The sequence below is a fragment of the Seriola lalandi genome, unplaced genomic scaffold (genome assembly GCF_002814215.2).
Source record: "Seriola lalandi dorsalis isolate HSWRI2012SDOR001 ecotype SW California unplaced genomic scaffold, Sedor1 jcf7180002054464, whole genome shotgun sequence".
In the NCBI taxonomy this organism is placed as follows: Eukaryota; Metazoa; Chordata; class Actinopteri; order Carangiformes; family Carangidae; genus Seriola; species Seriola lalandi.
Window position 1 is genome coordinate 1001956 of NW_019525017.1, and position 13713 is coordinate 1015668.

General features: G+C 42.0%; 1 protein-coding gene across 6 annotated transcripts in view; it reads left to right on the forward strand.

Annotated features, from left to right (window-relative positions):
* Positions 1-670: 670 nt before the first annotated feature.
* The window catches only part of mpripa (myosin phosphatase Rho interacting protein a), a 48086-nt gene continuing 35043 nt past the window's right edge, over positions 671-13713 (forward strand). For 5 of the 6 annotated variants that reach the window (XR_002761009.2, XR_015437565.1, XM_023411182.2 and 2 more), the window contains exons 1-3: positions 671-1582; positions 4092-4169; positions 5756-5821. Coding sequence is in view for 4 of the 6 variants with exons in the window: in XM_023411182.2 (XP_023266950.1) it covers positions 1463-1582; positions 4092-4169; positions 5756-5821 (264 nt within the window). In the remaining 2 variants the exon portion in view is untranslated. The remainder of the gene's footprint in view (positions 1583-4091; positions 4170-5755; positions 5822-13713) is intronic. The other variant, XM_023411184.1, reaches the window with a different exon arrangement.

A 13713-nucleotide genomic window follows, 5' to 3' on the forward strand; every position in this document is an offset into this window, starting at 1 on the left:
TAGTAGTAATAGTAGTAGTGTAAAAATAGCCTCTTAAAATGTATGCTTAGCTTCTCTCAAAAGAGAATGTCATATTACTTGTTATGTCACTGTATGTATATTAGATCTATAAGGCTAGATAAAGTTTAATTGCTGTTGGGGCCTTTTGTTAGCCTACTCTAAATTTGTCACTTTAATAGTAGGTCATGTTTTGTGTAGTACCAGCTATGGCTTTAAACCTTTTCACATAGGCTTACACTCCATGAGAGGTCAGAGTCAGTGTGTTTTCTTGTTCATTAATCATCTTATGCCAATTTTTAGCAGGCAGTTTTGACTGTTTAACAACCAATTGTTTCTTTGCTTTCTTGTGTTGTTGTGGATTTTGTAGATTAGCACACCACAAAAAAAAAACAATATAATCTAGAGAAAGAACGGTAGCCTGAATAAATGTAGATCAAAGTCAATCCTTTCAATTCGAAATGAAAAATATTAGCTCAGGCTATTATTAATAATAACACCACAGTTTTAAGTTTTTGTTGTGATGGGCTCTTTAAAGCCCACCTAGCCTGAGAGAAAGTATGGGAGATTTTTAAGGCTTTCTATTGGACGAGGCCTCAGTTGTGGGCGTGTTATTGTTTACAATTGGTCGCAGTTACTGTCACTCACCACTCCAGTCTCTCCTGAGTACCTCCCTATCCTTCCACCTACTGGCTGTCCGGCCCAGGCTAGGATTTTCACGTAAACAGCAACCACAGACTGCGTACCAGTGCCAGCGAGAAGGCTGCTACGACAGACGGGACCCGACGCTATGTATCCATCGGCATGACAGCCGCGTCGATGGCGTTTCCAAAGTTGGATAACGGTGTTTGGCCTTGAACAGAGACGTTAGAAGCGTGACATAGATTTAAAGGCAATGGCTGCGGTACCACTTGTTAGATAGAGAGACAGGCAGAGAGAGTGAGAGCGAGAGAGAGAGAGCGAGAGAGAGAGAGAGAGAGAGAGAGAGAGAGGGGCCAAAGTGGACTCCCTCCCTCGGTACAGCCGTTCCGCCCGATGGAGGCAGACGGGACCATTGCAGTGAGCTCGAGGCCCGGAATGTCACCTGTGAAACGTCCACACCTCGTTGGAGGACGTGACTGAGGAAAAGACCGCGCACATCTCTCCTCGCTTTCGACAACTTATTAACTTCTTAGAAAGCTTGTGTGCAACAACAAAAGTTAGCTGGTCAACGTTAGCTGCGGGAGGCGACCCCTCGCTCAAGATGACCGTCATAGATATCACTTAACGAGAGGTTACTCACCGCCTCAGGTAACCTAGGACAGGTGAACAGCGCACTATTTAACGGACTTCATGCTTTATAGTTTATGTTACTTTATATTTCTCCATCCGCAAGTTGACATCAACCCACCTGCCTGCGAGAACTGAGCAGTTTTGTTTCTCAAACAAAGACTTTTCTCATCAAGTGTCACCTTTTTCAACAACCATGTCATTCAAAGAAAACCCCTGTCGGAAATTTCAAGCCAACATTTTCAACAAAAGTAAATGCCAGAACTGCTTTAAGCCCAGGGAATCACATTTGCTCAACGACGAAGACTTAAATCAGGTGAAATTTTTATTTTATTTTTTTTAGGTTTATTATAGCATTTCATTCTTGTGATATTGTCTGTGTAACTTATAGTAATGGAAAAAGGAAGTCCGTTAGTATCTTTCCGTTTGATGTGCCCATTTCAAAGACTTGAGTCATGTCAACAGACCATGAAGTGCAAAGGTTAGGTTAATTGGACATAATTAGTTTCCAGCCCGAGGGCGCATATTGACCTTAATTCATGCAGATATAGGCCTACACCCAGCTCCATGCCTTCCAGCACAGTAGCCCACTGTCAGTTGTTGTATTTGGGTTACAGTTATGTCTTTAAAATCTTTTTTAAAACTTGCTATAACGTTACATGCAATAATAATACATCCCTCTGGCATTAATCTTATTCTTTGCCGAATGGTTGCCTCCATTATTCCCAAATTAACCAACAATCAAGTCCACACTTGAAGGCACTAAGATGGGAGAGTGGGAGGCTTTTAGAAAGGCATTTTGTTTTCATATATAAAACACAAATGAAGGTATTCCACTAATGCACTCTGCTGGGCTGTGTTGTTGATATTGGCAGGTTGTAAATGGTGGCATCAGATAACACTGAACTCTGCTGGCTTATGTCACCTTTCGGTAAGCTGTTTAACAGGACAGGTTAAGAATCACCTGTATCCAGGTTGACAGTTTATCTGAATGACACCTCTTCGGCTGCTCATATCTTCAACATGGCCGGGTGAGGACACGGCTCTACATTTTCCTGTAATGTTCTCCATCATGACCAGTGGCTTCCCTGTTAGGATGGAAATAGACTCGAGGGTTTTTGGCCTTCCCACCGGAATTTCTGACCCACTGGTTATCAAGCTTATCCTGTGATGACTGCACTTAGTGAAAGGTTATCATTTGTTGTCAGAGACTGATGACCCAAGACATGTAGATCTTGTTGCTTATTGTTTAAAAGTCATACAACAATAAGACACAGAAGGCCTGTGAATCTCATTCTGTGCATATTTCAAGCCAGAACTTTTGTCATTCCTTTTGGCTCCCCACCTCACCACTCTAAGGCCCACGCTGTCGGTGCAGTATTACATAGTCATTTATGATGGGAGGGAATAAGAGGTTGGGGGGCCGTTGCGAAATGAACACACACGAACACACTCGAATTACTCGGTTTAAACAGTGAACCATTGAAGGGTAAAAAATGACCTAGATTCATCTCGTCTTTTTCCCTGTCTCAGGAGGCCTTGCCATTCGGGCTGCTGTCAGGTCATGCGAGGAGAGATGGGACATTTTTTTAAGCTGTGCTGAGTCTCAGTATTTCTCTATGGGCTTTACACTAATGTTCCACAGGAATGGATGAAGCTAGTGTCCTAGTATCAGTTTGATTCCCTCTCAACTCTTACTGTCCTTTCTAGTAGTCCCATTATCAAATAACTTACTCCTAATCTCATCTGCAAGGTACTAAGTTTTTCTAATGTGAATCAAGAGTTGGATGTTGTTTCTCTTGCAAGTCTGCTCAAACTCTTTACTTCTGTTATGATAACTTTGGATTTATAATTGAAAAGTCCTGTTATGTCATTTTGTTTACAGAGTCACTCAACTGAGAAATGTGCTGTACCTCCTGTAATCAAAGTGAAAGAGGATTTTATGGTGGATTATACTTGGCTTTACATGGGCTGAAATTATGACTGTAATCAAAACCACCAATAGAAGAACATGGAGGTGCCAGGCGGCTGTAAATGTCAGAGCTGCTCGACTTTATTTGTAGGCTACTGTTCCGTAGAATTGAAGTACAGTTAAATTACGCAAGGGACTTTTAATTTGTTAAGCTGTTTAAGTGTAGGTAAGATTTGTGTGTAAACATTTAGTAAAGAATATGTGCTCCTTTACACACAGCCCTGCAGTGGTTCTGGGCTTTTTTAGCTCAGCAAACAATTGCTGACTACTAGTGTGGCTACAGTTCAAGTATGTACCAGAACTATTTAAGAAAGACTGCCAGGCCAACTTGCATTTCTCAGGACAAGTTTGAATTGCAAATCTGTAGCCACAAAAGCTCCCAGGCTCTGTACCACTTTTCTCTTCTGTTTCTCATCCACTGTTTTTCTAGCTAACTTCTGCCTCTTGCTGCCCCCTCCACCCACCAGTCCACCCACTTAGAGGATCAGAGGGAAAATCATGTGTGTTAGCCTTTCCTTTTTTTTTTTTCCGGGGCAGCATGGTGCTCTGGAATACAGCCAGCTGGAGAATGTAGCCTGCAGTCAATTCGAGGCAGCTAGTGACTAATACACACCTAACACACACACACACACACACACGCAGTAAAACTGTGTGTGTGTGTGTGTGTGTGTGTGTGTGTGTGTGTGTGTGTTAATGCTGTCTGATATTGGGCCACAATTTGTAGCCCAGGGACTAGCCTACAGTTGCATCTACAGTGAATGACTATGGCATAATTGAACCGTTAATCGATATGTTAATGTCCCTGTTTTAGTGTTTGCTTTCAATGCTGTAATTGTGTTTTTCCCCTCACCAGGCAAAACCTATATATGGAGGCTGGTTGCTGCTGGCGCCCGAGGGAACAAATTTTGACAATCCCTTACACAGATCTCGGGTAAGCGGTTTCATAAGTTGCTGAAGTTGGAAATGAAATACATTCAGAAGTGAGCATTGTTTTTAACTTCCTTTTTAATGAAGGGACATTTGGTAGAGCTTCACAAAACTAATGAATACAGAATGGTGTCATGTAAAGGGAACAACTTTATTTGACTTGTGGTCTGTAGTTTCTGGTCATGCTGAGAGTTAATAGGTGCAGTTATTAGGATTTTTTGTTAAACAGCTTTGAGTATGAGATGGATAAAGTTTAGTATATCAGAGCAGCTCAGAGGCTGTCAGGTAAGTTAAAAAAGGCAATTGGCTTGACTAGTCCTTCCTTTGATTCTGCTATCCATTCTGGCAAGCATTTGACATCTGACAAACAGGAGGTCTGTGTTGCAGCTTCTGTAGCTGTTTCATGGACTCAGCAGCTTCCCGTGGGAGGCTTGGACCTCTATCAGAAGAAGCCTCATATTCAGGCAATAATGACTCTAATATTGACTTTAGTTCATGAATCCTGCTCCCCAAGCATCATGTAATGGGAGCCTTGCTCTGTCGCACCACTTCTTTTATCAGCTCCAGGATTATACTGTGGTGGTGCATCCCAAAGAGGAGTAGGGAGAATGTGGGGGAGGAGAAGGAAAAGTCCCAGTTCACACAGCCACACTGATGGCTTCCATATGGGTTTTTGGAAAAAGCACCTCTGGATCCTTCAGCTCAACTACTGTCAACAGTCTGCTGCTGCTTTGACATCACCACTCGTGTTCTGCCTATTCTTACAATCAGCTTTTCACTGTGGGGGTATAATTGGTGGCCTGTACGTAGTGCTGAGGTGAGCAATGTTGGTCAGGTTTTTTTGACTGACCAACAAACAAATAACAGAGAAAAAGTGCTGATGTGTTGCATGAGTCATGTTTGAGGACCACTTTAGTGTGACAGGTTGCAGGACTGGGGCTCTATTTTGTGAGGGTGGCACAGTATAATTGATCTTTAGTAGCCCCACATAAGCCACATATCTCTCACTTTTTTAATGGACTCTATGGATATGACCGCAATGACCCTTTAACATCAACTGTGAGGGTTATCAACATCTCTGTTGAGACCTTCCAGTGCCTTTTATGTTACAAAGCACCTCTCAATATTTCATGGATTGGGCTGTGTTGGAATTGGAGCCCAGGAAATTTAACACTGAGACAAAACGGTGCCTTAGGATTGGGGGGTGGGGGGGGGGGGGGGGGGGGGTGGAGAGCTGATCAAGCCAATGATGAAGAAGATAGCTATATCTTAAAAACCTTGTGACGTGGTATATGCTGAAAGTGTCCCAAACACCTTGTTTGCTATTGCATGACAACTGTTTCCCAAAGGCGCACTTGATCTTGAGTGTTTACTGTTTGCATGTGTGTGTACCAACGTATTGACCGGGTCTATAGTAGATGATATTCATTTTAATTTTACAGATTAGATGAAACTGTTGTATCATCCTGTATAAATAAAATCTATGTGTAACAAAAATGCTGATGAGGTTTACTTCTGGGACTGACACTGATATCTAGCATGTGACCATGTCAGTAATTCAAGAATTTCTCTTTTTCTTTCTTTTTATAGAAATGGCAAAGGAGGTTCTTCATCCTCTACGAGCATGGCTTACTTCGCTATGCTCTGGACGAAATGGTGAGTAAAGGCTTTCTTCATGTCAGCTGCTGACTTCTGTTTCCTCTGTGTAAAAACCTCTAAATACAATGAATCCTAAAATAAAAGCTGATGTTGAAATAATGGCCTGATATCAAATACTAGCTGGTGGTGTGCTCTATTTGAACTTTCCCATATATCTGTGCTGTAATGGCTTGCACCATAAATTCAGTATCATGTGCTGTCTACTTACTGTGCACAGCCTTCATTTTGCACATTGGTACAATCAGACCAGATTCACCACACACCCATCTCTTGTTTTTGAGTTTCTGACTCTCATATGCGCTTATTTCTCCATTAACCTTCTTTTAATGACGCTCAGGACAATATCAGTCAATGAAGGGAAGGAATTAGACCTCTTAAACCCCTGGAAGTGTTCAATTGTGAAACTGGTGGAGGAAGTGCTGAGTTTGCATTACCAAACAGTAAGTGAAAACACAAATGGGAACAGATCACAAACAAGGGATACTGCTTACTGAAACATGATAAGAATGTAAGACAGGAGCAATGAGGTCTGTTTTAATGATGGACTGGCTCTTTTAATTACAATTTACAGTAGGTTTAACTGTTGATCGATATGCTATATATTAATACATCCCATGATAGTTAAGTGGCTCGTTGAGTAATTTTGTCTCGGAAAAGGTGATTTGTGTTTATATAACGAGTTGGTCTCAGTGAAAGCCTTTAACATGTAGATGTTTTCTAAAAACAAGGAAGAATAATTCTTTTTACACTCTGTCAGTCAATAGTTGGCGTTGTTACTGCAGTTATTTTGTTAACAGTGTTTTTGTCTGAGGCATACATGCAGAGGCTCACTGCCAATAGACCAGGCAGTCACCACACTGTTAACACCAGTGCTTTCTTGCCTACAACAGAGTATTTAGTGAATGTGCTAAACACTAAGCTAACTAGCACAGCAGTGTCAAAAAGAATGAAGTGACACCACATGGTGTTGATACTAAAAGTCATGTGCCGAGCTGTGTGTGTTTGTTTAAGTGGCTAACACATTGTGCAAGAGCCCCCTGGCAACTTCCTGTTCTGGAAGAAAAACTGGAAAAACCACTCAAAGCTAGGGAGATTGATGTCATCAGTGATCTTTATTGGTCCAGTAATCGAATGTCGATGAATACGATAATTCAGGAATTATTATGTAGGCTGACTGTCTTTCCTTTGAACTGATGTTTCTCATTTGTTTGAATGTGATACAGTTCTTCAGTTCTATATCCAGTGCAGCATGTGGGTACACTGTTTATTGATTGACCCATAGCAGCGCTCAACAGCTTTTTTTCTGAGTGTGGGATGTGCTTTGAAATGAGTTGGAAGCAGAAGTAGTTGCTTTAGTGCTTTTGACCCTTTCGTACTGCGTGTATGTGGCATTCACTGGCAGAGGAGAGAGATGCTGAGACGTTTTATGTAAAAGAAGCAGCAGAAACTGGGATGCTTTGTATCTTCTGTGCCCTTCAGGGTCATTGCATTCACCCTACAGAAATCTGCTACATGTTGAATGGTTGGGCTACTATTTACATAGTGTATCCAAGAGCAGGGAAAGGGAAAACATGGTAAGAACTACTGTGCTGTCTTTAATGACCTCTTCAAACCGGAGCCAATAAATTGTATTTGTGAGGCATCAGAAGAAGGATGGATGATGTGTTTACAGGAAGAAACAAAGGAAAGAGGCGGATGTTCTCCTTCCATTCATCGTTCTCTCTGGATGTCACTCTTCATCTTTTCATCTCCCTTCTGAATGGAGGATCAAAAGGAGAGGGGGGTAGCAGGGTCTGGAGCTGGAATTATCAAGTGATCCTAAATATAGAAGCTTACTTCCCACACAAGGCACATTAGAATAATTGATGGTTGTCGAATAAACAGCTGCACAAACTTGGCTAATTGGCATACGTATCTGCCACTCATGTCATGGTGTTGTACATTAATCGGTATGCATATTACACAGTTAAACAGTACAGTGCAAAATGTTTCAGATGGCCACAATCAACATTAAGTACAAAGAAGAGAGAAGAGACTGACATTAAGATCAGTCAAAGCTTTATTGTGAGTGACATCAGGTTAAATCTAAAGACTACCAGCATTCACCAGGGTAACGTTGCTCCAGACCACATCAGAGCCCCCCATCAGAGACCACTGGTTGGGCTTGTAGATGAGGAGGTGCCGTTCTGTTTTCCTCTCGGCCTGGTTTTATGGCTCTTGTGTCTTGGCTCTAACCAAACCTAGATGGGCTGTGGTCCCAACCTGCAGGATGTGGCACCGCTGTGGGGGAAAGGAATGGGTCAGCAAAGGCCTGGGAGAAATCAGGGTTCTTGGAGTCATAGGTTTAGGGTTGCCCACCTACAGTGAACACCCAACACAACACACCACTGCCATGGTTATGTGCAAGAGACAAGTGGTTAAAAGAAAAAAGCGTAGCTGCAACATGAGCAAAACAAAGAGAAAATGTGTTCTATCACTGATTGGAAGGATGGAGAGGGTGAATAGCTGGAAATGTTGGCCTGCATAGAACATGTGCTGCCATGCAAAGCTAATGTCTTAGTGCAGCTTTAGTAGATTGTTCTTGGCATAGGCCTAAAGAAGGGAGTTTAAATGTGTCTAAGCTAGTTCACTGAATTTTAGCATGGGATTATTTATTATCTGTAAATACGGACATAAGTTAAATGTACTCATGAAATCCGCTGTCAGTTCAGTGTCCAGTATTTGCTGAATGTACAAGCTGGATTTTCCCAGAGCAACCCAACGCAGTCATTTCAGGGGAGCGTTGCCAAGGCAACATGTTTTGTCCCTTTGTCCAGCAACAGTTGACCATGGCATGTATAACATGGGACAGTTATTCTCTGTTTTGTGGAGAGCTCTGGCTGTCTCTTTCCTGACTGTAGGGATACAGGACAGAATGCTCTGGAAGCAAAGCACAAGTGTGTGGGTTGAGGTTGTCTCTAGGCTCAGTCATATGGTGAGCCAGCCTTTCTACAGTAGCTGTAGAGAAAAATAAAAAAAACATCAGACACAGCATCGAAACAAATGCGCAAGGCTGGATTGGACAGAGTTACAGTTTGTGCTGAGCTGCACATGTTTCTGTGTTTGTGTGAGTGAACGCACCTGGGACAGAGGGTGCTTGACTGCAGAGGCCATGTCAGGAGCAGGTGTTGCAAAGAGAATCCCTAGATTCAAACTGACCTTAGCTTTGACAGTCTTTAGTTAATGCTGGTCTTAGAGTCATTTAAAGAAAAATGAACAATATGAAAACAGGTCACCTGTACACAGCTGTATGATTAAGCTGTTGAAGTTGTTTAAGTGATGTGAGAAACACACGTACACACACAAAATCCATTATCACCTCGTGGTGAGGGCAGGTATGTGGGTGTGCAAAGAACTCTCCAGCTCCATAAAGCCACTTTGATGACATCAGTGTGAGTTAAAATTATCACACCCACGCTCTAATAACTGCTTCGCTATGCACTCGTAAATACCCCACACAACACCGAGCTCCTATTGACCATACTTTGACCTAATTATAACCTATTCTTACTGACACACACAAATGCATGATAAGATCTTGGCTCCTTTTTTTTTACTTTACAGTGTCTCTGTTGTGGTCTCTGATCTCACACTGAATCATAGCCTGTTTCTTTTTGTTTTTTTTACATCCTTAGATTACAAAAGCTTTTGCATTGACACACTTTTATTACTGTTGTTGGTGTATTATTTGCAATATTTCCTCACTTTATTTGCAGTTGCTTGGAAAAGACGGTGCACTTTGTGTTCTCATATTGGTCAGTTAATGTATTTTAGTCCAGACTGAGGAAGCACAGTGTACCTGCAAATAAAATGAGGCTACCTATTGAGTTGCAGTACACAAAAGGCCCTTTTCAGAGACACTCGAATTACATTTGCTTTTAGACAGTTTTGACCACAGTTGACTGGTCTGTATCACAGCCATGATCCTTGTTATTCCAACAAGAACATGATGTTCTCATGACGTTTCAGCTGTTGAAGTCATTCTCATTTCATCTTAGCTCAAATAATTTCCTGTGTTTACTGGAATCCAAATAGTGGACCCCTGCCCCATAGCACTATCCAAAAGCTGAGCGTTTTGACAAACTTCCTTCCATTTCCCACACATTTGTGCATTCTTTCACCTTGAGACACACTATTCTGCTGCCTCTCCTGGATCTCTCAGACATGATCATGTACAACCTTAGCGTGTTTGCCCTCAGACTTGTAAGACCTTTTGACAGGCTGAAACATGCATAAACCCTCTGCCTTTTCTACCCCAGTCAAACATGAAATTAAGGGCTATTTTTTAACCAATTTTGTGGAGCTTTTGTCTTGTGTTGGTTTGGGAACGAGGAAAGCTTTGTAGGGGATGGATGAGTGGGCAGGGCCTCTAAGCTGTGTTGCTGCCTCCAGGCACTCAATGCAGAGAATGGGTGGAGGCTGACCATCAAATTAGGGATACTTTTAGGGGAGCTCCAGTCTTCCACTCACAGCAAGCTGTGAGAAACAAAGTGGAGAAAGAAGTAAAAAGTCTTGTGTACATACACGTTTGTGTTACATTACAAGAGATGGAAAGGTGGATGATTTAGGATTGAAAGTTGAATAAGGAAGAGGAGCAGGTGATCTACAGGAGAAAGGATAAAGAGTAAATGAGATACTGGTCACAGCTCGTGTTGATAAGACGATGTGAGCCTTCCATATTGCAGCACTGTCAATTGTTTACTTAGTGTGGTTCTTGGGTGAGGTGTGTGTTGGTTTAGCAGAGATATGGTGCGTGAGAGTCTTCTTTAACCCCTGCCCTTCCTTCCCCATGGTTCCAGTAGGAACTGATCTGCTGGAATGTAAACAGCCATGGATTACAGCGGGGTCACTGTTCCCATTGCACAAAGCCACAAAACCATGGGAAAAGCCATTTATACAGCTTTTAATCATCAGGGTCTACGATACTGTAACTGCCACTCAACCTAATGGCAACCCCACATCCCAAAGCCTAGAAAAATGTTTAAAGAACATTCCCCTTGTTTTTGTGTTTCATCCCGGTTCTGAATTCCCAATTCCCTATGGACTGTAGATTTCGTCATGGCCACCTCTGCTGTCGGCCAGAAGGGAGGCTGACCACGATGTGCCTCAGTGGGAGGGTGCAACATAATATGCCATTTTGTTATCCTCTCCAGTTTTAACAACCAGTGTGCAGATGTCGCGACCAACAAGTAAGAATTGAAAGTGCGGCAAGAAAGATGAGAACCCTCACCAGCTTTCCCACCCACGAAGACAGATGCTATAATACAACATTCATGTTAATGTTTTGGTCAAACAAACTGAACTATTGTTCTAATTACTGTGCAGTGGCATAACTTAATTATTCATGGATATATGCCAACATACACTGACTTTATATTGAAACATAAAAGGTAAACTACATAGCATGGACATATGGCAGTTTTGTGCAAACAATTTGACGAGGACTGCTTTGCTCTGGGAATTGGGCTTTCCCAATTGCAAAAAAATTACTTTTTAGACTATTCTCTGAGCCCATCCTCTGTCCTGTAGGCCATCTCATGACCACAAGACCCAGTGTCAAAAGGTGAGAGCACAGATTATAAAAATACTGCACCACACCCACTGCCTTCCTGTTGAAATGAAAGTTTTATCAGGACAACAGCATTGTGATGTGGGAGCGTCATTGTAACATCATCAGAAAACGCATCATCATATCATTTGTATTCTTGTGATGTAAAATGGGACTAAATTTAGTTCTAATTTTTGTATGTCAAAGTTATTTGGCAAAGGCTTGTCCACCCTAATCAAGCACTGTGTGTGTCAGCCTCAGTCTTCCAGTCATATCCAAGCCAAGGAGTTCGCCTTACTCTCAGTGTTTTCCCCTGACAGATGATTGACCTGACACGGCGCACAACAGACTTGGCTGTAGTTTCAAGAAAAAAAATCAGACCAGAAACAATTTTATACTGAAAAGTGAAGGTTCTTATTCATCATTTCACATTGATGGCTAACCAGGGACCTTTCTGTCTTCCAAATGACCCAACATGCAAGTCCGAGTGCTGTGCTAAACATGAGTTTACGATTACCAGGAGAGTATGATTAAGCTGGATACAATGAATGGTCTCATGGAAGACGAAATAGGTTGTGTTTTCACTTGATAAATGACCAATCTGGCTCTGCTGCCTTTTTTATCTGACTTTCCAGTGTGGTCTTATTTGTGCTCTTTAGTTTTTGAATTGGCTTTAGTCACCACACCATCCCGGATGTGGATAAGATAAAAATCTTATCTCCTCCACTAACTCACTGTTTGAATGTTTCAGTTTCTTTAGTCAGAAGTACAGTAACCATGTCTGGCTCAGGACTAAGTCTGCTCCCTGAACGTTAAACTCCTGGGTGCCATTCTACACGGCTGCACTTTGGTCACTTTCATTGTCTTTATCTTTTAAAAATGTAATTTAAAGTTGTTACGTTCATTAGTGCACACAGATGGAGAACTTCCCAGAAACATGATCCCAGAAACTAAACTTAATTGCGGTTTTCTTCTTGTAAACTCTAACAGATCAAATGTGAAGGACGGGGACACATTTTATGTTTCCTCACTGACCTCCCCCTCCCCCTCCTCCAACCCCAATTTGCCATTTATTGTGTGTGTGCGTGTCCAATAGCCAAAAAGCTTAATGAGGCTAAAAATAATGGCTTTCAAATTACACTTACCGAATTCCAATTACAGTGGATAAAACAGCATTGTCCTCCAGTATGCACAGTCAAACACACAGAAAAAGTGACTGAGCTGTTTGATGAGCAGAAGAGTTGTCTATGTAGGTCAGTTAGGTTAATAAAACACATAATAAAAATGGGGTTGAACTCATTGAAATGCATTGATCTGGAAATGCACTGACAAATTGGTGCAAGTCTTTGGTGAACTTTTGAAAACGTATACAAAAAATATCACTTTTGCACCTTTCACTAGACAATCTCTGGCTGTACTTCCAACTCTAGGCACTAAGCAAGTGAAGACAGTCCTTCTGTTCAACCTTCTGGTCTATTATTATATTGTGTTCACTGCTGCATGAGGCTGTGGACAGGATCATTTAACAGAGAGCACTAGGTCTATCAGCACCTTGAGTAAAACAGTATGATATTGCTCATAGTAAAGGCATAATGGTTTCTTGAAAGGTATCAGTTTTCTACTAATGTGGGGTTCCAGTTGATGGTGAACTTGTTCTCCCTTTCAAATGTCTCTTGGTGAATATGATTGCCATGTGGGGGTTGAGCTAAATTCTTGATGGCGGTCCACAGTTGCGCCATGGTGAGAAGGCCTTAAAAGGCTCTTTTCCTTTTTTTTTTTCCAGGATGTCTTTTTACCATCCTTCTCTTTGTGCCCTCCTTCATTTTCTTGTTCTTTTTAATGATTTCCAGCCATTCATTATCCAGAGAAAGGCTGGCTCCAGGAGGCTTTGGCTAAACCAGTGTCCACTCTCACTTGCATGGCCCTCACTTTTACTTTCCCATTACTCAGTCCGATTCACTTTCCCTTCCTTTTACCTCCTCACTTTCTCCTACTCTGCCACTCTCTCGTATCTCTGTCTTTCATTCCAGCTCTCTCTGGCCAATAAATCATTTGTGTTGGAGAGAGCGGCCAGCAGTATTGTGTAACTTCTCTCCCCCAAACCCTCCCTTGTCTATAAAGCCAAACATGGCCTGACAGACTGCTCGCTCAGTTTGTTCTAAACACTAGACCAGGACACTGACAAAAGGTTTCATTTAAAGCATCAGGGTGAGGGGTTAGCCAGCTCTGAGACAGGCACTAATAAAACAGTGGGGAAGGTGGGTTGTGTTGTCTGCATGTGCAATGGTTTTGGGGGAAATGG